Raw genomic sequence first — 22,893 nt, 5'->3', positions numbered from 1 at the left:
CACAGTCATTTGCACACCTTTAGCTGTTACATGCAGGGAGCAAATGTTCAGCAGTAGCAGCTTTTATCTACAAGAACAATTGGCATGTAATGTTGCATTATAATTCCACAGACACTTAAACCCTCAGAAAGAAGCAGCCCTACCTATCTCATTTCCAACCCCCCTTCCCCCCGGTAATTCCAGTGTGAAGGTGAGAAGAGTGGCGGCTTGTGGGAGCTGGTTAAACCTGTGCTCAGTGTACAAGCAGGGTCCACAGCAGGCAGCTTTGGCTGCATAGGCTTTGTAAGCCCTTCTAAGTGATGCATCTCATGGTGGAGCACTCTAGCATACTATGAAACTCCTGTCCTCTGTGGAGTTATCTAGCCTCTTCTCTCTTCTCTACTCAGCTTATGTCTCTCAGACTGAATGTGATGGTATCATCTTGTCTTATGCTGGCTGGGCTCAGGGCCTGCAGTTCTGACTGCGTATTTGCATTTTAAAGTGCATGGTCGAGTTAGTTGAAAGAAACTAGATGGGTGTGAAGCCAAGTGTTTAAATAATACAGTGTAATTAAGACAAAGTTTAACAATAGAAAAATGGGAGCCATAACCATCTTGAATACACATGAAGCTGTGGCCTTATGTTGACTCTGTAAATACGACTCCTAAAGTCTATTTTACATGTAGTTTTTGTACTTAAATACTTGCATATCCATAGAGATTAACCCTTTTCTGTGTTATAGGTGAGACCTTGGTCTTTGCATGCAGTTGTACTCATATAGCTCATCCTTAATTTTATTTAGGAATAAGCTATATTTATATAATCAAGGTTATGCTGGTTGCATCTGTTGTGTTGCTGTAACTGTAATTTCTGTAGACACGATTATATTTTTTGGCATGGGAATACCGAGACGGTCCAATGAGACGTCACATCTAAAGCCAAGGAATAATTTTTGGAGTAGGGGAACCTTTTTATTTATTTATTTATTTATAATATTGTAAAGAATTTTGTGTTCTTGAAGCACTGGCAAAAATTTTTAACAAAAGTTGCCTTAACTCTGTTTCCATTTGTTTGAGAAGGGCTTTCAGGAGACTCTTTAACAAACTTGAGATTTTTGCCTGAGCCTCTGAAAATATGAACAGGATACTCTCTTCTATTTAAACAATAATGATATCATTGGGATGTATTAAGATAATTTCCTTTGGAACAAAATACAAAGTTTCTAACACTGACAATTGGAGGAAAATGTAGTGAAACAACATAGAATCCCTTGTGGAGTGAGTGTAATCATATCAGATGTTTGGATACAAACCAGCTACTATATTTGAAATCACAAACTGCTTTTAGAATCTGTAAGTGTCCTTGTGTCACTCGGCTGTTGTTTCTGTCAATACTTCAATAGATATGAACATTTAGAATTTGATAAACTAGGAGAGAGTATATAAAATAAAATTTCCTGTTGGTGGCTTTATTATTCTTTTTTTTTTTTTAAATCTCCTTTGCAAGTTTGTCATAAAAATGAAGAAAAATTGGGTGGTCATATCATGCGTATTTAATTAACTCTGAGAGAAGTACTTATAAGGCTTTGTTGTTTGCTTGCTTTTTGTATTTGAAGTTTATAAATGTTAATTGTACTGCAATGGTGTCAGGATACTTAAAGTGCAAGTAGATAACGCCAGTAGACTGGATTCTGTGTTAGTGGCAAAAAAGAGCTTGTACAGGTGTATATGAGCCTGTGTGCGAGATGAAACGCTATAGTGGTACAAGTACACTTATGCAGGTATTTGTGTCCACATAAAGCTTGTACCAATGTAACTATTGATAAACAAATGTAACTCTCCATGTTTCTCCAGTAACTTAACTAGTACCACAGTATACAGGACATGGCACTAGTCGAGATAGATGACATGAATTAGTTTCTTGGAACTGTATTTCAGATACAGGTTGACTTATGTTTTAGTATACTTTTAATGTGCTTTTTATCTCTGGTTCCCTTTTGTTTATGATTTGGGAGAATCTGGAAACTAATTACTTCAATAAAAATATCTTTTTCTTTAATAATAATACAAAATATATATTGCAGTAGTAATAGTTTAGAATATTACATGAGAAATTTTTATCATTAACAAAAATTAAGGCTTTAATTTCCACTCAATAAGCAAGGTTAGTAGCTCATGCCATATTTCCTCTGGGGATAAAACCTGTAAAATTACGACTATATGAATTCATATATAGCAGGTTAAGAAAATGCAATATATATTTATGTCCTTGTCTTCAATCAAACTTTGACAATGTGTAAATAATAATGTAGTTTTACTTAAACCATAGCACATAGGCAGGCGGGAAGTGTGTGAGTTTCCAAGGACCCAAGTATGGGGATGGAGACAGGGAATTGTGTATTCGGTATAGGGTCAAGCTGCTTTAGCTGATACCACCTATCTTAGCTTGGTTGTCATCTTCTCCTTCTTCCATATAAGGGCAGGAAGATTACCTGTCAACTTGCGGTTTTGTTAAGTAACTGGAACATAGAGCGCAGGTGCCAGAATAAGGTGGTCAAGAGTTCAACCGAGAGGAAGACTTTGAGCCTTCACTCATGACCCTCAAAGAAGACCCCCAAACAGTGTGCTGACGCAAGTGGGAGGGCATAGATGTAAATAACTTCGAGGAAATCATTTGAATATGTATAAGACTTCTGAGAAATGGCATGAATATGAATGACTGTCCTAGATAAATATGTAGAAGTGAGACCAACCGGTGTGCATGCAGGGGGATCACAGTGGTGATCTCCCGTGCACCCAGTGCTGAAATAAAACTTTGCTTCACAGACTTTGTCCTCCCTTAAAAACTACATAGGTGAATGTTTCTCACAACAATTTATGAGACCTGATGATCTGCCAAAATGTGTTGTTGTTGACTTACAGCCATTGAAGCAGATTTTCCTTTTGGGAAAAAAAAAAAAACAACCACAAAATAAACCAACAAAACCTGCTAGTTGTCACACAGCTCAAGCATTTGGCTGATCTGTCACTGACTTTCATAGGACTAACAAGATGTTTTACATTTGAGACACTGAGACTTTGTCACACACAACATTTTTCAGCCAGAGAGAGCATAAATCCATAAACCAAGCTGTAAGCAAGCGAACAGTATCTTTTGCTCTAACTGGTATTAATAATTCTTTCTATTGACAGTCTTTATTAAATATAGTTTTCTTCCTGTCCTTGAAAGGGTGGCTATTAATATTCTGTTCTATTGGCTGAGCACCTGAATAAGGTGGTTTAATATTTGGGCAGAACTGAAACTGAAATCCACATCTCTAAGGCAGCAAACCCAAGATTCCTCCACTTTGCTATACTGCATTTCAGGAGAAATTGGTAAAATAATATGTGTAATCCATGCTAACCTAAGCATGGCTGTTTCCTTCCACTAAGAGCTATGGAAGAAAGGTATTCTTTGGAATTTTCATCCTGCAGGAAATTCTAACTTGTCATTCCTAGGCTGCCATCTGAAATCAGAACAGAGAATGATATTTTTCACAGAACAGAAATAAAAGTAATTGGTTCAGAAATCTTGAAATACTCACTACTAAAATGTATTACTGTGATGGCGTGCTTCCTTCTGTCTCCAGACTTGTGTATGGGTCAGTGTTCCTGGTTGGACTTCATTTTTCATTATGTACCCAAAGCCATATGACTACCATATTTAATCAGAACTTGATCAAAGGAAAAAAAAAACTGCGTTGCATTTATGGAACGTGCAGATCTACATGGCTCCTGGTGTGGAGGCTGGAATTGCTGCTTTCAAAGGGAGGCTTGAGTGACCCACTTGCAGTGTGGGTGTGTGGTCCTCCAGCATTTGCTTCTCTACATGGGCACCATGCACACCTTCTACTGGCAATATGTATGAATTTCATTGCAGGTAACAATGCAATGTTGGCTATGCAGTCCTGGGACCATAATGGAATGCAGCAGGTCAAAACTTGGTCCTTTTCTCTGTGCACTGCACCAGTTAATAATATAGATGCATGCAGGGACTGCATGGGGAGGGCCTGTATCTAAGGTGGTGGATGGGATCTAGTACTAAGTTTAGAAATAGCTTGTGGAGTTCATTTATATGTAGTGTTTTGGGGAGAATATAAATTACTAGCTTACTTTTTATGAAATATGTAAGATTAATTCTGCCTATAATAATAGGTCAGCCCTGTCTTGATTTGATATCTTGATTTGATCTTGTGTCTGTGTGATACCAAGCATAAGTCTTTGTGGTGTAACACTGGTATATGGAGTTCTGAATAATAAGTGCCATATGGTTTAGGTTCCCAGCAACTCATAATTTTTTTCAAGCGTAGAATTTTTCAGTCTCTTTTGTTCCAACAAGTAGGAAGAAGAGGTGGGACATGACGCTGTCGTGCTGCTTTTAAAGGGAATGAATATTTTAAAACTCAGTGGTCTGTTTTCCAGTTCTCCACTTATAGAAATTTTAGGTAGGTCTTTGATGCTGACATGAGAAAAGCTGAGCAATAATAAAATAAATCTCGGTGATTTTTTTTTTCCACTGCTGCCTACAGAAAGCCCGCATATACGAAATTATGACATGATAGATTGTAGAAAATCCCCTGTATAGGCCTTTTAAGAGTTTTGAATTTTGACCACTAGACAGGGAGTGGCAGTTTAGAGACAGTACAGAGACAAGACTAAATTGCTGGGGAAGTTTTATTGTGTTCCGTACTAGCATTATTTTCTTTCTAATTGTGAGGCATGACTGCCAGATATGATACAAATATAGTTTTAGATAGACAAAAAATATACCTCAAGTAGGAAAAAAATCTTAAATGGGGATAAGGAATCTACTGGAAAGATGGCAACTTGTTGTTTCAGATGTCCTTCTGTTGCTGGATATTGTCAGTTTGCTCTTAAATGAGTTTGTCCCTTTTTACAGTCCTATATCTGGAAATTTAAAATTTCACTTTTCTCCCTTCTGCTCTCCTGTAAGCTGTAGAACAAGTAAACTCATCTACCCCAGAGCTATCTTCCATATAGACTAAAAGGGATGACAACCCAGGCCCATTTTCCCTTTGCAGAAGCCTCAGATTCTAGGTAGGATTCACAGTGATGAAGTTTTCCCTCATGCTTGCAAGGCATATTTGTGAGATTGTATTCCACCAAGTGTAAAAACATTACAGTTTTGTTCTTTCCATGAGTTATGCTGTCTGCTTCCTTTTCTTTACTCTCACAGATGTAAGTTTTCCTTCCTCTTTTCTCCTAAAGTTATTTCCTGTCCTTTTTCCATAGCGCTGGCATTTATTGTTGACCTAACACCCACTTTGTCTTCATGTGATATTGCTGGTGCTTTCTGAATAGTCAGCTGCATGGAGAGTTCATTATTTAGCTTGGAGAGCAAGCTCAATGTTATGTAGAGCTGGAGGACAAATTTTATGGTTCCTTCCTGGCATTCTGCTGTGCATGTGTGAAAAATCTGGAGTAAACATCCATAAACTGTTACATCCTTCTTTGTAAAAAAAAGGCACTGGTTAAATAATATGGGCAGTGGCTTTTTTTTTTTTTTTTTGTGGTAAGAAGATTTGGAAATTAATTCAATGGAACCGGATGTAATTTGATAATTTAGCCTTTAATATCTTGAAATTTTCAGAATTCTAGAAGTTCACTGCTCCGGAGAGAAGATAGTGTGGTATGCCCTAATCTTCCTGTAATGAAAAATCTTCAGCTGACTCAGTCTTAGGAGTCTCAGGATTATGATATTGGATATGAGGGAGTTCCTGTCTTTCTATCATCAAGAGAGTCAGGGAAGAGTCCTGGTGCCATAGGGAAAGTCAGATCTTTTTTATTCTTCCCTATTCCTTCATTAGATGTATGTAAAAGGAGCATACATGTAATGTGAGGCAATACCTGTGAAGGATCTGTGGCTCTTTAAGGAGGCCAGGGAACATACCTGCTGGTGGCAAAGTGTGTCCCCCCACATGCCGGTCAACATCTCTGCCTGTGTCATATATCCCTGGAGCCTGATCCGTCCAGTGCAGCTAGTTGGCTCACCTGCTGGAAGCAGAAGGTGCGAGGTGCTTGACGGCACGTGCGTTAGAGGCGTGCTTACTAATGAGGGAGTATGGGCAGGATACAGAAGAGCAAGCTTCATCTGCAGAGTGTGGCATCTAACAGGATGGGAAGGCATATTTTTTTGATAAATCTGTCTTGTAGATTTGGCTAAAGAAGAACTGAAATGGATGAGTGGACACAATGCCATGCCTTTGTGGTGCTGTAATGTTAGGAAGGCTGCAGAGCCGCTGAAAGGAACAGCCATGTCTGGCACAGGAGTACATTTCTCAAAGGCACTGTTTTCTGCTCATGTTGGCAGGGAAAGCAGTTGGGGTTCCAAATTACAGGGGTTTTCTTTTTTTGTCAGGTGGGTGTCACATAGCTGCTGGTAGCTAGCTTTAAAATAGCTGTGAAAGGAGCTATTTTTTTGGAGGCGTTTTTAAAAAAATGTTTTTGACCTGTTAAACCTTCAGTATTCTTCTCCTGTGGTTCTTTGTAAAGTATCATATCACGACTGAAGAACAGGCTGCTACAGAAGAACATGCAGAGTATTGGATTTTCAGACATGGGAACCTCTGCTGACAAGTTCTCTTTATAAACAAAAATGTCATACTTTCTATTTTTGGCAAAAATAAGTTGTTCAGAAAAATGAAACCACTTCTGAGTAATGATAAAATATGGGACTTTCATACCCACTGGAGGCCATTATTTAAAATGAGTGTTTAAACACCTTTATGAAGGCTTATTTTAATAAGGAGTCCCAAAGCTGAAAAGTCTGAACAGCTTTGAGTGCCAATTTTGTTTGTTTGTTCGCAGAAGTTTTTAAAGGTTTCTGTCCTTGAAAATGGAGTTAAAACACAAATTCGGTTTTGAATTTTGTGGTTACCTCAAGCAGTCCAAGGCCATGTTGCTGCCAAAATAGGTGGTCCCATCATTCCCTGGTGCCTTACTTGCTGATCTGATAGAAAACTGCTCATTTTTTTTCTGGATCAGTAAAGCTGTGTGGCTGCATGGTTGCTCACTCACAAAAGGAGCAGGGAGGATTGTACCACCTGAGGTAACAGGGTGCTAGAACTGTTGCTTTTGGGGATAGTGTGTTATGGCCTACGTTACTTAAGTCAGTTGGTAACATACAACGTTGAAGTGACGTAAGCATCTTTCAAACCAATATATTTGGAACTTCTTAAAGAACTTAGTCCTGTAGCCTGATGATACTGGATGTGACCACATAGGGACTACACGTGGTTTTCGTGGGGTTTCAGGGTGAGGAAGGGCCTATGTACATAGAAAAGCTTAGGCCTGCAGGCTCAGTCTGAGTCTATGGTAAACTCATTAAGTCACTTTCAGCTCTTGACAGTTTTCAAGGAGATATTTGATTGAAAATTACTCTTTTGCTGAAATTTCAAATAAAATAACTTATCTGGGGCATACAGATAATACACTGCAGTGGTATCTGTAAAACTTAATGTTACCTAGTGGAGTGAATTTATTTTGTTTGTGCCTATGTTTCCTGGATCTTTAATTCTATGTTCTTTTGGACTTGCTCTGAACTTGTTGATCAGTAAACCCAACTGTTTAAGTTTATATGGTGTAACTGTGAAAAATCAGGTTATTTCTTTTCTGGACTGTTGGCAAGTTTTCAGGTGAAACTTTGTTGGTCAATAAAATTTGGCTTGATATGAACAACAGATGAAGTTACCAATCAGAAGATGTCAATATACTTTCATTGTTCTAAACTGCAGCTGAACTTTTAATCTCTGAAAGATACTGATGGTTGTATATCCTTGACTATATTATCTGTTGTTTTAGGAAGTAGAATATTTTCAAAAGATAATAATTTACTGAAGTAATTATTTCTCATGTCCTGATTAATTTGTATATGCTGTTGTGGTAATATTTACTTCACAAATAGGAGATAAGAACTGATTTATAGAATAATAGAATGACAGGCTTCTACCTGATTAAGAATTTATGCAGAATAATTGCTTCTGTTTTCTGAAAACTGTATTTTTAAGGTCCTCTGAGACAGCAAATAAAATTACTAGCAGGACTCTATTATTTAAAATTAAAAGTATTAGTTTAGCCAAAAACCTGGAATTAGAATTTCTATCACCCTCTATTTAAAAAAAAAAAAAAAAAGCTTCTAGTTTTTTATAACTACAAGGAAACAACAAGCAGCCCCACAAGCAGGGAAAATCTCTTCCTAACTACTGTTAAAATATCTAACTTATTTTTGTAAGCTTAAGAGTAACCAAACTGGTCTATCATAACATTTGAGGCTTCAGCAGACTTAAAGAAGATTAGAACTGGACAGTTGTAGCTGTCAGTCACCCCAGCTGTCAGCTCCTCCACTGTATCAGATGTCAGAATTTCAGTTGTTAATAGTATGGCACACAAGGCTGATTGCATTCACCTGAGTATGCCAGTCTGCGAATTTTCATGGCTGAGGTGTGTACTCAGCCATCGGAGTTTTCGGATGTTCTAATTTTTGACATGGTGACGTCTATAAGAGGAGTGGGGCAGACAGAGGGAGAGGAACAGCTTCAGTCCTCTTAATCTATTGCTGTAAGCCTGCCAAAGCCTGAGATGCCAACTGTACAATGTGTGTGTAGAAACATGACTATAACTGTAATTAAACAATTAACATCATTAGAGGTTTTAGGTTTTTATCAGAAAGGCTGTGTGTAAGGAAAATCAGTAATGCTTTTTTTAATTTAAAAAATGTTTACAGTATTATAAAACCAGTGTGTTTGTGTATTGAAAAAGTAACTTTTTGGTATTATGTAGTTCATGGGAGTATTATCCATTGTGGCTTGACATCCTATAAAACAGGAACTCTTAAGTAAAGCCTTCAAATATTTGAATGGTAGGGTCAGCTGTCATATTTTCTTATAGATATAATGGGGATTTATATATAAAAATTTTTTTACAGTTCCAGAAAGATAAAATGTTTTATTTAAAGAATTGTTGTTTTAGCACTTTGATTTCTACAAGGTTTTATCTTTTTGTATAGTAAAATCAAGTGTTTTATTAGTATACTGCACATGAAGAAGACAAATACACTTATTTCTTTATAGTTTGAGAGACAAATTAAATGTATTAATGGTTAATTTAAGGTAGATTAGTAACCTCAGTACTATTTCCACTATAGACTAGGGATTTTGGTGTTTTGTGGTTGTTTTTGAGGGGGGTTGGATATGTATTTTTTGTTGTGTTTTTTTTTTTCTTAGTTATTTAATATTTTTAACAACTTTGCAACGTGTTTGAAAGCGCAGCTTTTGCAGTCACCCTGAATTTGACATACTGTAATTTATTGATTATCTATTGTTTGTGCTGATTGATTTGAATCCTTTTTCTAAGTTTTAGGTTTATTTTTATTAACCCATTTTTCTTGTGCTTGTTAATTGTTACCACTATTGGCAAATTCAGATGAACTTTACTCTTTTTATAGATCTGCTAATACATACAGCTTTAAAGTGCAGTGCAAACTTCCATATACTTTGTCTAAACTTACTGGTGGCATTTCTAATCTTGCTAGAATTGCTAAGTGGAAAGCCTTTTTAAAGATGTTCACGTATTCATTGACTGCAGATGTATGCTGCCAGCTATGTATAAATCATGGAGCTTTTTTCACTTACGTGGTCAGATGCAGATATGCCGTGAGTGATTTTTAACTTAGAGTAGTATCAGCACACTGTATTCTGCAAATTACATTTCTTTTTATAAAGTTAGGGTTCTGAATTGTTGGTATTTTCTGAAAACATTAATTGAGACACTTTAAATGCTTGCTTTTTGGAAGATACAGAATTTTGTTGCTTTTTTCACAGTCTCTTAGTAGTTTGAAGTCTCGTAGTAATTTTCAGTTACAAAATCATGTCTTGTTAACACTTTTTCCCTAGACAATCATGCAGATTTGATTTGGAAGTCTGAGAAATCTTATTTAATAATTTTTATTTTGCTAAAACTTGACATTATTTAAATTGTTATTATTTCATTACATATGTGTAGTAATAACTTCAGATCAATGTCATCTAATATAACAGTAATAGAAAAATGGAAAGCATAAAAGCTTCAAAATACTTACCTTATTTGAAAATAACTTTTGAACTTAAAAAAAATTTCCTTTTTGTTGCCTTGAGCAAACAAAGAACAATTTTGAGACATTAACGGATGTAGCTGGACCCATTCAACAGTTTAAAGACAAGAGTGGAGAGCCTGGTTTCTTTCCTACCTCCAGCAACTGTTCATTAGGTTAGCATGGTCTGGTTCCTTTACAGTGTATATTCTAAGTTACAACTCTGTACAGTGCGCTTTCTTTTTCCTCCTTTGCTTTCTCAGCCACCATCAGTGCAGCTCAGAAGCTGATTTCAGTGCTCTGGTCAAAAACCCATTAAATCAATGGAGATCTCTTCATTGACTCTGGATGATTAGAATCAGCTTCTGCCATTTTTATTTTGTCATTTTTGTCTCTGTGTTTGACACTGTCCCACATGACATCCTTGTCTCTAAATTGGAGACACATGGATTTGATGGATGGACCACTCGGCAGATAAAGAATTGGCTGGATGGTTACACTCAAAGTTGTGGTCAACAGCTCAGTGTCAAAGTGGAGAGTGGTGACGAGTGGCATTCCTCAGGGGTCGATATTGGAACCAGCGCTGTTTAACAGCTTTGTTGGCAACATGGACAGTGGGATTGGTGCACCCTCAGCAAGTTCACCGACAACACCAAGCTGTGTGGTGCGGTCGACAATGCTGGAGGGAAGGGATGCCATCCAGAGGGACTTTGACAGGCTTGAGAGGTGGGCCTGTGTGAACCTCATGGAGTTCAACAAGACAAAGTGCAAGGTCCTACATATGGGTCGGGGCAATCCCAAGCACAAATACAGACTGGGTGGAGAATGGATTGAGAGCAGCCCTGAGGAGAAGGACTTGGGGGTGTTGGTTGATGAGAAGCTCAACATGACCCATCAATGTGCGCTTGCAGCTCAGAAAGCCAAAAGAAAGCTGGAGAGGGACACTTTACAAGGGCATGTAGTGATAGGACAAGGGGCAATGGCTTTAAGCTGGAAGAGGGAGGATTTAAATTAGATATTAGGAAGAAACTCTTCATTGTGAAGGGTGGTGAGGCACTGGCACAGGTTGCCCAGAGAAGCTGTGGATGCCCCATCCCTGGAAGTGTTCAAGGCCAGGTTGGATGGGGCTTTGAGCAACCTGGTCTAGTGGAAGGAGCCCCTGCCCATGGCAGGGGGGTTGGAACTAGAAGATCTTTAAGATCCTTTCCAACCAAACCATTCTATGATTCTGTAAAGAGGTTTTTGAGGGGAACTGTCCTGCTAGAAGAAAGAATTATGTGGAATCTAGCATACTATGAATATTGAGCCAAACTTTTTAATTCATTGTCAGGAAAAAATGATAATTCTGCTGTTGGTTAGAATATCTGAGGGAGATGGTTCATGCTGCGATATACAGGACAGTGAAACTGGCTGCAGAGGTTTATTTTTCCATGAGACATCCTGTTGTTTCTGTTTCCTCTTGATGATTATTCACCATTGTTTAGTGATCTTGGTTTTGTCAGGCTTCAGGGATTACTCAACTCTCCAGCTCAGTTCAAAAATTGATTCCCTCCAGGTTTTGCATCTGTCTGACAGTCTTGTGTTCCATTCCTTTATACACATAGCTCTTACTGTTGCTGCATTGCCTCTGCCACCAGACAGCTGGCTCATAATATGCAACAGACAGTAAAGTAAAACTACCCACAAAACCAGCTCTTACAGAAAGAAAGAATGACATTTAACATTAAAGGCACAGGTAGGGTTTAATTTATTGTCTTCTAGAACTGAAACAGTTTTGGCACATACAGGTTGGTGTTAGCATTCATGTTGCTTCTGAAAAACGTACTATCAGCCTTGAAAATACTAGCAGTGGTTTTCCATTTCTGTTGCTCAGCAAAGTATTTGTTTTGAAATAGCAACTGGAGTTTTCTGGAACAAGCCCACAGTTGGGAGATTGTTAAATTAATCTGTAGGAAAGTTTATTCTTATGGATGACAATGAGATAATAAATGGAAAAGTTTATTTTCAGATGTCTTTAGAAACAAATGTTGAAAACCAGGTACATAAAAGCACAACTCAAAGGCATAATGATATTGACCTTTCTTGTAGTGTTTTAGTTACCTAAAACTCATAACCTAAAACTGCCTGGTTGCGTTTTGCTCTCCTAGGCTTATGTTTAAACATTAATACAGCTGGTACTAACTACTGGCTATAAAATGGTCACTGATTTGTGAAGGGTACAGTCTTTCAGTAAACACAGTGGAGATATACCCAAAATAAAAGCTGCTTTGACTCAAAAAATGGTTCTAGAATTGCTTATATTTGAAGTAATTTGATTCCAAATCAACTAGCACCAATTCTGTGTAGATAATGTTAACCGCTGTTATATCTTAAAATTTATAGTCATAAAATAACATTACATTGATCCAGAGTTACTCAGACGTTTGTCTTTGTATCACAATGCATTTGCTTTGGGCTTTGTATAGCTTGTATATTGATTTCTCTGCATATTACTGTTTGTCTTCATATTCACACTGAATAGTGGAATAAAGTAATTAAATAATCTAAAGTATTTAAAACAATGACATTTTTGTAATTTTTCTTCAGCTATAATCTTCTAATAATCATGGAGCCATATTTTGCTGGTTTTAAGCACGTGCAGCAGGACTATGAAGTCACTCTTGAACTCGCGAGTGAGGAGACTCAAAAAACTAGAAATGCACAAAATTCTAGGACAGGGTCTTATGGTGTCAGTATTAGAGTCCAAGGGATTGATGGGCATCCTTACATAGTACTAAACAATACAGAAGGATGTTTGTCACAAAATCCTCCTCCTTCTGGAACAGAACAGCAGGTCATTTCTCAGACTGTAAGCAAGCCAGCCACAGACTCCAATACTGCTTTTAAGTTGGATGACAAAACCAGTGAACACACAAAGTTTCCTGGAACACAGCACATGCAACCCTGTATGCTTAAAAGCCTAAAGATAACTGATCTGGATGAAGAGGAAAATGGAATATCAGATTTTAAAGATGGAGCAATGAAATCTTCCAATTTGTTAAACTTTCAAAGACATCCTGAACTTTTACAGCCTTATGATCCTGAAAAAAATAACTTGAACTTGGATAATTACCCATCTTCTCTGTGCAGTAAATCTAAATCTTTTGCAGACGAAAAAACTGAAGCAAAGCCTTGGATTTCCTCATCTAAAGTAGTGTCCCTACAGAAAACAAATACATATCTTCCAGAGTCAATCAAAACAAATTCTAAAAAGACACATTTGAACAGATCAGTAGAAGTCGAAGACCAAAATAAGCAGCTGTTGGATTGTCCCTGTAGCACGATCAGCCCCAACGAAGTGTGTGTTTCAGAATCATTTTCATCTGCAGGCGGATCCCCATGTGTTAGTCCCACTGCTTATCCAGAGACAAGAAAACCTAGACCAGATGTTCTTCCCTTCCGTAGACAAGATTCAGCTGGGCCAGTATTGGATGACTCGCGAAGATCATCATCCTCATCAGCTACTCCTACTTCTGCAAATTCCTTATACAGGTTTTTACTTGATGATCAAGAGTATGCCATCTATGCAGACAACGTTAATCGGCATGAAAACAGAAGATATATCCCATTTTTGCCTGGAACTGGTCGTGATATTGACACTGGTTCACTTCCAGGAGTAGATGAGCTAATTGAAAAGTTTGATAAGAAAGTTGATCCTCACAGAAGAGGTAGGTCAGGAAAAAGGAATAGAATTCATCCAGATGATCGTAAAAGATCAAGAAGCGTTGATAGTGCCTTGTCATTAGGGCTTGATGTAAATTCAGATTATTTAGGTGAATTCAGTAAAAGCTTGGGTAAGTCAACCGAGCACTTGCTGAGACCATCTAAAGTTTGCCTTCACAAGCAGTTATCCAGAAGTCAAAAGTCACCTTCGAAAGAGATGAAGATTTCTCTTCGAAGTATTGGAAAACTGCAAATGCCTGATAAAGGCACTCAGAACAGCAGTTTCAATTCTTTGCAATACCATAAACAAAATGGAGCTGATACTGAGAGCTTGATGTTTAGGTCGTCTACACTCCCAGGACAGAATAAGAGAGAAGAAGTTAAAACAGTAACTTCTAGTTTGTTGTTGCCAAACCGAATCACAATTCCACCTGATTCAGAAGCCAAGAAGATTTCTGTAAAAACATTTTCATCTGTCCCTAATACACAGGTAATTTAGAATTTACTCTTTAAGTTGTATTTTGCACTCTAGCATTCTAAAACTCATATTGTTAAATGCATATTTTTCTGCTCTTCACTAGAACAAACTCCCATCACATAATACTTCCAAATGGGATGGCAGAATTGTTCTGGAGAAATGTAAATACAAAAATTATTCCTGTGGTTGCAGGTGTAGAAAATATGGTTTGTAAAACAGCTCATTCTTCTATGGGTAAAGGAAGATGATGGGGCCAAAGAGGATTATTGTAAGCGATGTTATGATGATTCTTAAGCATAAATGCACAAAAGTAAAAAACTGAAATATATGTGACTCCATGCAAAATTATGTTTTCTTTCTTTTGGTGTAGAGTACACTTTCTTCTTGCAGTAAGCCAAAATTCCAGTGGATCTTTGTGAGCTTTAGGTCCACAGTACATAAATGTTTTCATAATAGAATAGAGAACTTCAATTGTACAGGTTGTATTTACAACTCTCATAGGATTATAGTTTTTGACAATTTATCTTGTCCTTTTAGGCAACTCCTGATCTCTTAAAAGGCCAGCAGGATCTTGCACAGCAAACGAATGAAGAGACTGCTAAACAGATACTTTACAATTACCTTAAGGAAGGGTTAGTAAACACAGTTAACTTTTGGAGAGGAAACTCTATTTTCTCAATGTTTGTTTTCTATTACATTTAAAATGTGAAACTGTAAAATCAAGGCTATAATTAAATGAAATGTCTGTTTCATAATTCTGTATCTCAGCTATGTCCTTTAAGGCATTATAGGATCACAAAATACCCAGGCAATTAGGACTTACATAAGGTATTAATTAATAGTTTTAATGTACTTGAATTATTTGTACTTGAAATTTGTGAATCAGAATATGTTTTGTCTTTTAAATACTTCTGGAGTTTAACTTCATGTGATATGGATGTTCATGAAGAATTCAAACCATACCTCATGAGAGTTTAAGCTTGTAGATTTTTTTAAACAACCACAACAAAGTGTTATCTCTTGAGGTTTGACTTTGACAAGAAGCTCTCTTGTTGCTGTGCCTTTAATCCTTTGTCCACCTGTAACTCTTTTACTTGGTATTTTCTAATGATAACTTATTGAAAGATGAAGGAAGGAGAAATGAATTATAATATGCATGATGCACTTAAATTTCTTTGCATTCCTGAGGCAAAAGTTCTGTGAACTGTTCCCCAGGTTTTGGGAGCTGTTGAAGTGCTGTTTTATAGCACAGTAGTCAGGACTTGAAAAACCTAGTACTAATTACATTTAATTTCAGTGTGTTTGAAAAATATACATGCTGAATATTTGTCTTTCCACAGCTATGGTCTTATAGAAGAGAGTTGCAATTAAAGAGTTCAATTATTTATTTATTTATTTATTTTAAAACATTTGGAATATAAATTTTCCAGAAACTCTCTTTAAAAAGTTTAATGAAATCATAGTTATGAAAATTTCTGACTGGTTCATATTAGATTTTTTTTTTTTTATGGTGGTGATTTTCAGTAGTTTGGACGCTCTGCATTTGTTTTGATGTTAACAAAATAGTACCTTTGATCATATTGTTGCTTACTTGTACTTTCTGTGTTTTAGAAGTGCTGATAATGACGATGCAACAAAGAGGAAAGTCAACTTGGTTTTTGAGAAAATTCAGACTTTAAAGTCAAGAGCCGCTGGAAAGACACAGGTAAACAATTGTTTAAGTTGTTTGGGCTTGTTTCACAGTGATATAGTGTTCAAACAGGGCTTTGAAAATTTGAATCCCCTCACTGACTTCAATTAGACTATTCTTGTAGTCCCTCAGTAGTATGGCTTAATTTTAATCATGCACTGAGGTGACTTATAGGAAATCTATTTGTTAACAATTAAAAAAGAATGTAAAGGACTCTATCATGAGCTACATTTTCCTTCTACATTTTGGAAGGAGGGAGATGCAAACATAACGTGAACATCAAAAGGTTGTTGGATTGAAGAAAAAGCTAACATACATAGCTTTAAAAATAATGGTGGAACATCTTCTCATTATAGTGATGTAAATGGATATCTAAGTGGAGAGAGTATTATAATTTGTAATTTAGAAAAGCAGTAATCTAAGATATTGTTTAAAAGCCATATTGCAATAATAGCATTTGATAATCTGCCTACTGGAAAGTTTTTGTTTCCTGCTATGTGGTGCACTATTTTTTCAGCTCTAAAACAAAATGAAGAAATGCCCAGTTGTTGGCCCAGTGATGGCATAAGAAGGATTAAGTCCTTACTTTTGATGATTATTTTATCTTGGGCTATAATTAGTCAAAATGAAAATACAAAATCTTAAGAAATTACCAAAAACCAGTGTTTGAAGATCTGTCTTGACATATGAGCATGAATCCCTTTGATGTCCATTTTGTGTAACTGGTGATATCTCAGTCAAATTTGGCCCTAAGAACTGGTGATTTAATTCATATGTTGCCTGATTTAAATTTTTCTTTAGGGTTGTATATTTTCTGTATTACTGGCAACATGCCTTCAGCAATTACCATGAAGTTTTATGAAAATCAAATCATGGTTCCTTTGAAAATATTAGCTTGGCTTGACCCTGGTGAAAAGTCCCTGGTGAGCTCAGGCAGTTGATGCTATACTTTATTAGCCTTGTTTGTATGTTTACTTTAGAATTTTAAAAAAATTGTCAAAGAACATCTTGGCTTTGTGGGAATAAACATCTCTATTTAATTCTAGGTTTCGGATTCTTCAGCTGAAATAAAAGCATTGGTGGAACAAAAAGCAGAACTTGAAAGGAAAGTGGAAGAACTAGAGAAAAAACTGGATCTAGAAATTAGGGTATGGCATTTTTTGTTATAAAGCTTTTGGCTATTTCAAATATAATTTTTTTCTAAGTAAGTGACAACTGATCAGCCAGCTGAATCTTTTTTGCTTCATATTCTTTTTAATCCAGATATACCTATGCTTTTACAGAAGCCTTTTTATTTTAAGTGTAGTTGCTCATACCATAGTTACCCTTTTAAAGAAATCTCTTTCTCCTTAGTATTTGAGAAGGACTTTGGAGCAGTGAATAAAGCAGTGTTGGGCACATGCACATAAATTTTCTTACATATTCTCAGAGGTAAATGTTAATCTGTTGACTGCAGTGAGACAGGCATGGAGCAAGAGACAAATTTTATTTTATTTTATTACTCATGTAGCTGCTCTTTATTAATTACAGTATTATTTTTGCGGTGCTGAACTCAATTAAGTACAGGCATGCTCTGAAGACATGAGAACAGCTTGGCTTCTTTCGGTTTGCATTTTGAGTCTGTGATAAGAATCAATATACTTGAAACTGATTAGACAGTACTGACGAGACTTCACTTCTCACATTTCCAATAAAAATAAAAAAGCAGTGCTTTGTGTGTTTTAATAAACATTCCTAGCTTTTAATACTCATAAATTAATAAGCACTTCTACAAGTGAAAAATATCAAAGTCTTGAAATGGCTTCTTTCATATAATAAAAAAGAGCCTTTAATTTATTTATGTTTAGTCTATTATCTTGCTTAACTTTTGGTGTACAAAATTCAGAATCAGCAAAATTCCAAAGAAGAGAGAGATGCTACACAAGCAAGTCTGAAAGATCTTCAGTTGCAACTTGATGAAAGTATATATGAAAAAGAAGCCTTAAAAAAGCAGCTGGAAGAAAGCGAGAAGGAACTCAGGCAAAACCTGGAGGAGTGAGTTAGCTCTAAAAAATGTATTAGTTGGAATTTGTACCTTCTCTTAAAAAACAGTACCTGTGTCTTCAGGATATGTTGACGGAATCAGACAGAGCGATGTTTGTTACTGTAGGAAATGTTTCTACTGTTTAAAAGAGACATCTTTTTAGAGTATCTGGAAGGAAGAGAAAAATTGCTGAATTTATAATAGTCTTTCTCTTAGTGCGAATTGCTTTTAATATTTCATGATCATAATATATATAGTTCAGGTCTTTAAAATATGGAAACACTTGAATGCTTTAGTCAAGAGTACAATACCAGGTTTAAAATAAAATACGACTTTCTGCTTAAATACCTACTTAAAAGAGTTCTCATTTTTACTCCTCTGACATTTCCTTTTTCTGCCTCATTATATCCCATTCCCTTGTGGGGAACATGGGAATAGATACTTGTATCTTTTTAGCACTTGAAAGAACAAATTAGTATTTCTACAAATTAAAAAATCCTGTCTGATTTTTCCTGATGAGGCTTTTTCAAGTGAAGATGGAGCAGGAACAACACCAGACTGAGATCAGAGATCTTCAGGACCAGCTCTCTGAGATGCATGATGAACTGGATAACGCAAAACATACTGATGAAGGGGAAAAGGAGGTTCTAATTGAGGTTAGTTATAAAGTACCAGAAGGATGAAAAAATCAGAAGAATTGCATAAAAGGTGGGAACTAAGATACAGGTAGAAGAAATACATGCCTTAGCTTTTCTCATTCTATCAGTCCAAAACAATACACCATTATTAGGTGACCTAAGAAAGCACATTACAATAACTACGTTAACACTAAAAGGAATACAAAGTATAAGTACCATTGTTTTATAGAATAGGAGAACAAATAACTTACTGTTTGAGGGACAGCTGAGTTATTCACTATTACCGGATGATTGTCTCAGTCAGTGTTAACAATTAGATAGGATTTTGGGTCAGAACAGGGAAGATCAGTTTAAAGAAGGTGTACATATTAGCAAGGCCAGATGAGATTCAACTAAGAAAATTAAAAGAACTCACTGAAGCAGTCTCTAAATTGTTGAATCTCTATTGATGGGACCAAGGAGAGAAGAGAAGGGATAGAGTCTGAAGAGGGGCAAAAGAGTTATGGGTTTTCTGTCACCTTGGGATGAAAGAGGAATTGGCTGTAGCCCTTGTTATAGTAATATACTGATGATGAAATAGAGAATACTGCTTGTTAAATTTGTTGATAAGGGTGTGTAAGAGTATTAGTGCATAATGGTTCAAAAGGAATCTTAGAATTCAGAATTATCTTAATACTTTGTAGTACCAAAACAGTTTCTTTTAATACTAGTGCAAAGAACTAGCTTAAGAAATGGAAGCTAAATGATAAAATGCAAAATGGAGAGGAAAAGCATAGACAATAGATCTCAGGAATATTAAAGATGTTTGTATGTAAGACATGCTGAGTAGAAGAACTACCTTGTTTTGTGTGGGTGAGATTTGATTACTCTCTTAAATTACTGTCTTAAATCTTGGGCACTGCAGTTGAAAGTTGTACATAAGTAGAGGAGTATCTGGAATGATAGTGATATTACTGAAAAACATTACCTATGAAGAAGGGCTTTAAACTGAATGGAGGAGTGAGGGAAGACTCAAAAGCACATCTTACATAATGTTGCTATAAAGGAGATAGTAATCAATTATTCTATGTTGTGTGGGGATAGACTAAGAAATGAGAGACTTAGCTGCAGAGATTTAAAGTAAGTATTGGAAAACATTTTCTATGAATATGGATAATTAAACAGTGGAACATGGCTACCTGCGACAGTAGTAGAATCCCTTTCATTGTAGGCTTTTAAGGACAGAATAGATGCTGTGTGTCAGGAAGGTTTTAGATGTACTGATCCTGTTTCAGTGCAGGGGAAGTTTACATTCCTTTTGAAAGTGCAATTATTCACAGCTTGAAAAATACCAAATTAGATAATTCTCAAAGCTGTACATTTTTGATTGTTGCTGTTATTTTATTTTGTGTTTGTATACATGCATGTGTGTATTTATTCTTCAAATTCACTGACTACCCACTTCCTTCCCAGCAGTTTGGAGAGGGGAATGACTTCCAGCGTGAACATGGTGGGAGAAGGAAGGGTGTTTCATAGTTTTGCATCATCAGATATGTTGACCCATTATATAAAACATCAGCTATATGTTACACTTCTAATAATCTTAGGGTTTAGTAAATTTTTACCTTACTGTAAAAGCCACAAAAAATACCTTGGTCATACAAAACTAAGTTAGCCTTGGGGAGCTTATACTTACATGCTTTTCTTCTCTGAAACACAAACAGAACATCCATTGGAGCTATTTGTCATGAAACTGTGTTTAATTTTGTTTTTTAGGAGCTGATGCAAATGAAGCAGGATCTGGAAGAAGTATTAATAGCGAAAGATCAACAAGAAGAGATTTTGAGAAAGAGAGAGAGAGAGCTTACAGCTTTAAAAGGAGCACTAAAAGAAGAAGTATCTAGCCATGACATGGAGATGGATAAACTTAAAGAGCAGCATGATAAAGAATTGCTCGATCTACAGCAGAGCCTGGAGAAAGCAACAGAGGTGAAATAAGTGATTACAATTAATCTCTATAGGGAAAAACCATGCCTCTCACAGATGTCATATACTGGGTGCTTTCAGATACTACTATATTCTTAGCAAAATATATAGGTAAAGATTTGGGCTAGGAGATTCTTAGCTACTGAGAATGTTTTATTTCATGGACTTATATGTTTTGATTGTTTGTTACAGCTGAAGTTGTGGCCTTTTCTTCAAGCAGTTATTTACTGTGTTTGCTTCATTGCAAACTTTGAGAGAGAATAAATAGAAGTGTAGTACAGAGGACCATTTGCTTGTCTTGGGTTAAATGGAATCACTGAAACATTGAGGATGCCCTGAAGAGTGCCAGTGTGCTTTGCCAGTGATGCTGTTGAAGTTAGTTTTGAAGCTTCTAGCAGTTCTCTGCAGTTCTTTGCAGCCCACTGTTCCTACCTTCAGCTCCTTGTGTCATGTCCTGTTCCCTGGTTACGTTGTGTCACCTTTCAACTACTTACTATTAGGGTCTTTTTTTTGTTGTATTTTGTGTCCTTTTCATTTATTGAGCTCATCTTGCTTACTGAATGGTCAAATGAGTGCCAGCACAGGGGAGCAACAGGGATTGGGTGTCTGGAAGCAGACAGGAGGAAAACAGAACGGAAAGAATTGCCTCTTCCAGCATCAGCAGGAAGTCTTTGTGAGGAGGAGAATAGGAACAGTTTTCATATGTGTATATCTGTTACTATTTTCCAAAAGGTGTCCTTTGTGACGTTATCTTTGCAGAGACAGCAGCTAGGAATTTATTGAAAGATTATTTTTTTTTTTTTGTAAGGGGACAGTTCTCATAACATTTTGAGCATTATGTATACAATGGCAGTTATTTGTGCTCTTTCCATATCCCCTTTCCTCATTTTATGTCAGATATTTGAGAAGATTTCTACAGGCAAACTGTGCTTGACCAATGCAAATCAAAACTGTAGGCTTAGTTTTATGCTTAGAAATGTCCATGCTAATTTACATCTTTTACCTGCACCTCATTGGTGATAGGTGAGTTGCAGTTATCCTGCTGTTCGTGGCCGAAAACACGACGTAGAACTGAATTAAAATGAAGCTTGGAACTTGAAAGAAGATTCCAAAGCTTTATATGCTTTATGAGCAAAATAGGAGCATGTATGGAAAATGCTGGATAGATATTGTATGACTGAATTCTGATAAAGAGTATTCTTTTAAAGGATAGTTTTCAAATGTGCAGTTTTCTTCAGTGGTTAGAAAAGTTTATATACACTGATTTGTTTATGCAGCATAGGACTTCTACTTGAGATTGCTTGGCTTTGCTTAAATGTGTTGTTTCTCTTTGTTTACATCATCATGAAGATATTTGACTCATCTCAGCTGCTTGAACTGAATTAATTTTTTTTTTTCTCTGAGAGAAAAGTAGAACATTTAAATTATCATTTTTTATTATACTGTAATTGTAGTGACAGCTTAACCTCAGTGAACCATCTTTCAAAGTTACTGCATGGTAATTTACTGTATTTCAATTATGGAACTGTAATTACAACTGACAAGAAATGAAAGAGTAGTCTGTTTGGCATAACAATAACACAGTCTGGGAAATGGCTGTATGACTGGTTTGCTGTGGCGTAGAGATAGTTATAAATAGCATTTATTTACTTGCATGACATAGTCTATCTAATAGTAAATTGAATAAGATGTTCAAAAGTGAAATTAATTAATTAATTAATGTTGGTCTAAGCACCAGTTCTGCTCTTCCAGTTTTACTTCAGTTGATTTTTGTTGATTTTATTTTAACTAAAACTTTTATCATGCTTAATTGGAAGGTGTTTTGGTTTTGGTTTTTTTTTTTTTATCACACTTGTTTTAGTACCCTTAATGATTTTTTTAAGCCCAGCATTATCTCTATGCCTGCTGGCTGACATTAGTTGTTGAGTTTGATATATCATCTATCAGGAAGGTATAACCAGTCTCTGCAGGGGGTTAGATGAGTGATCTGTTGTGATCATACATATATTGTTAATTACTGGTTTTATAATTAATCTGGAATACCCAACAGTGTGTGAAAATCATGTTTTATACAATTGAAGGTGCTTGACCTGTTAAATTTTTTTAATATTATTGCAAACTGGAAAGATTTATATTGGATGGTGGGATACAAGAAATTTACGTCAAAGATTAGTGGAAAGGGCCATTCTGTTGTATTTGATGAGGAAAACAGACATGTAAATGCTGTAATAGTGGTTTATCATCCAGAAAATATGCATACTGATGTTTGATAGATGAGGGTATATTGGAGTCT

General features: G+C 36.2%; 1 protein-coding gene across 1 annotated transcript; it reads left to right on the top strand.

Moving 5' to 3' along the window:
- Positions 1 to 12,709: 12,709 nt before the first annotated feature.
- Positions 12,710 to 20,603, top strand: CGN (cingulin; the record flags this gene model as incomplete). Its single annotated transcript, XM_009706679.1, has 7 exons — positions 12,710 to 14,296; positions 14,822 to 14,916; positions 15,896 to 15,989; positions 17,021 to 17,122; positions 17,860 to 18,008; positions 18,518 to 18,653; positions 20,391 to 20,603. Coding segments are annotated over exons 1-7 (2,376 nt in total), but the record flags the coding sequence as incomplete, so codon positions are not given.
- Between the last annotated feature and the right edge of the window lie 2,290 nt (positions 20,604 to 22,893).

Source organism: Cariama cristata, unplaced genomic scaffold (genome assembly GCF_000690535.1).
Source record: "Cariama cristata isolate BGI_N322 unplaced genomic scaffold, ASM69053v1 scaffold21658, whole genome shotgun sequence".
NCBI classification, from domain to species: domain Eukaryota; kingdom Metazoa; phylum Chordata; class Aves; order Cariamiformes; family Cariamidae; genus Cariama; species Cariama cristata.
This window is presented reverse-complemented; position numbering and strand designations above follow the sequence as displayed.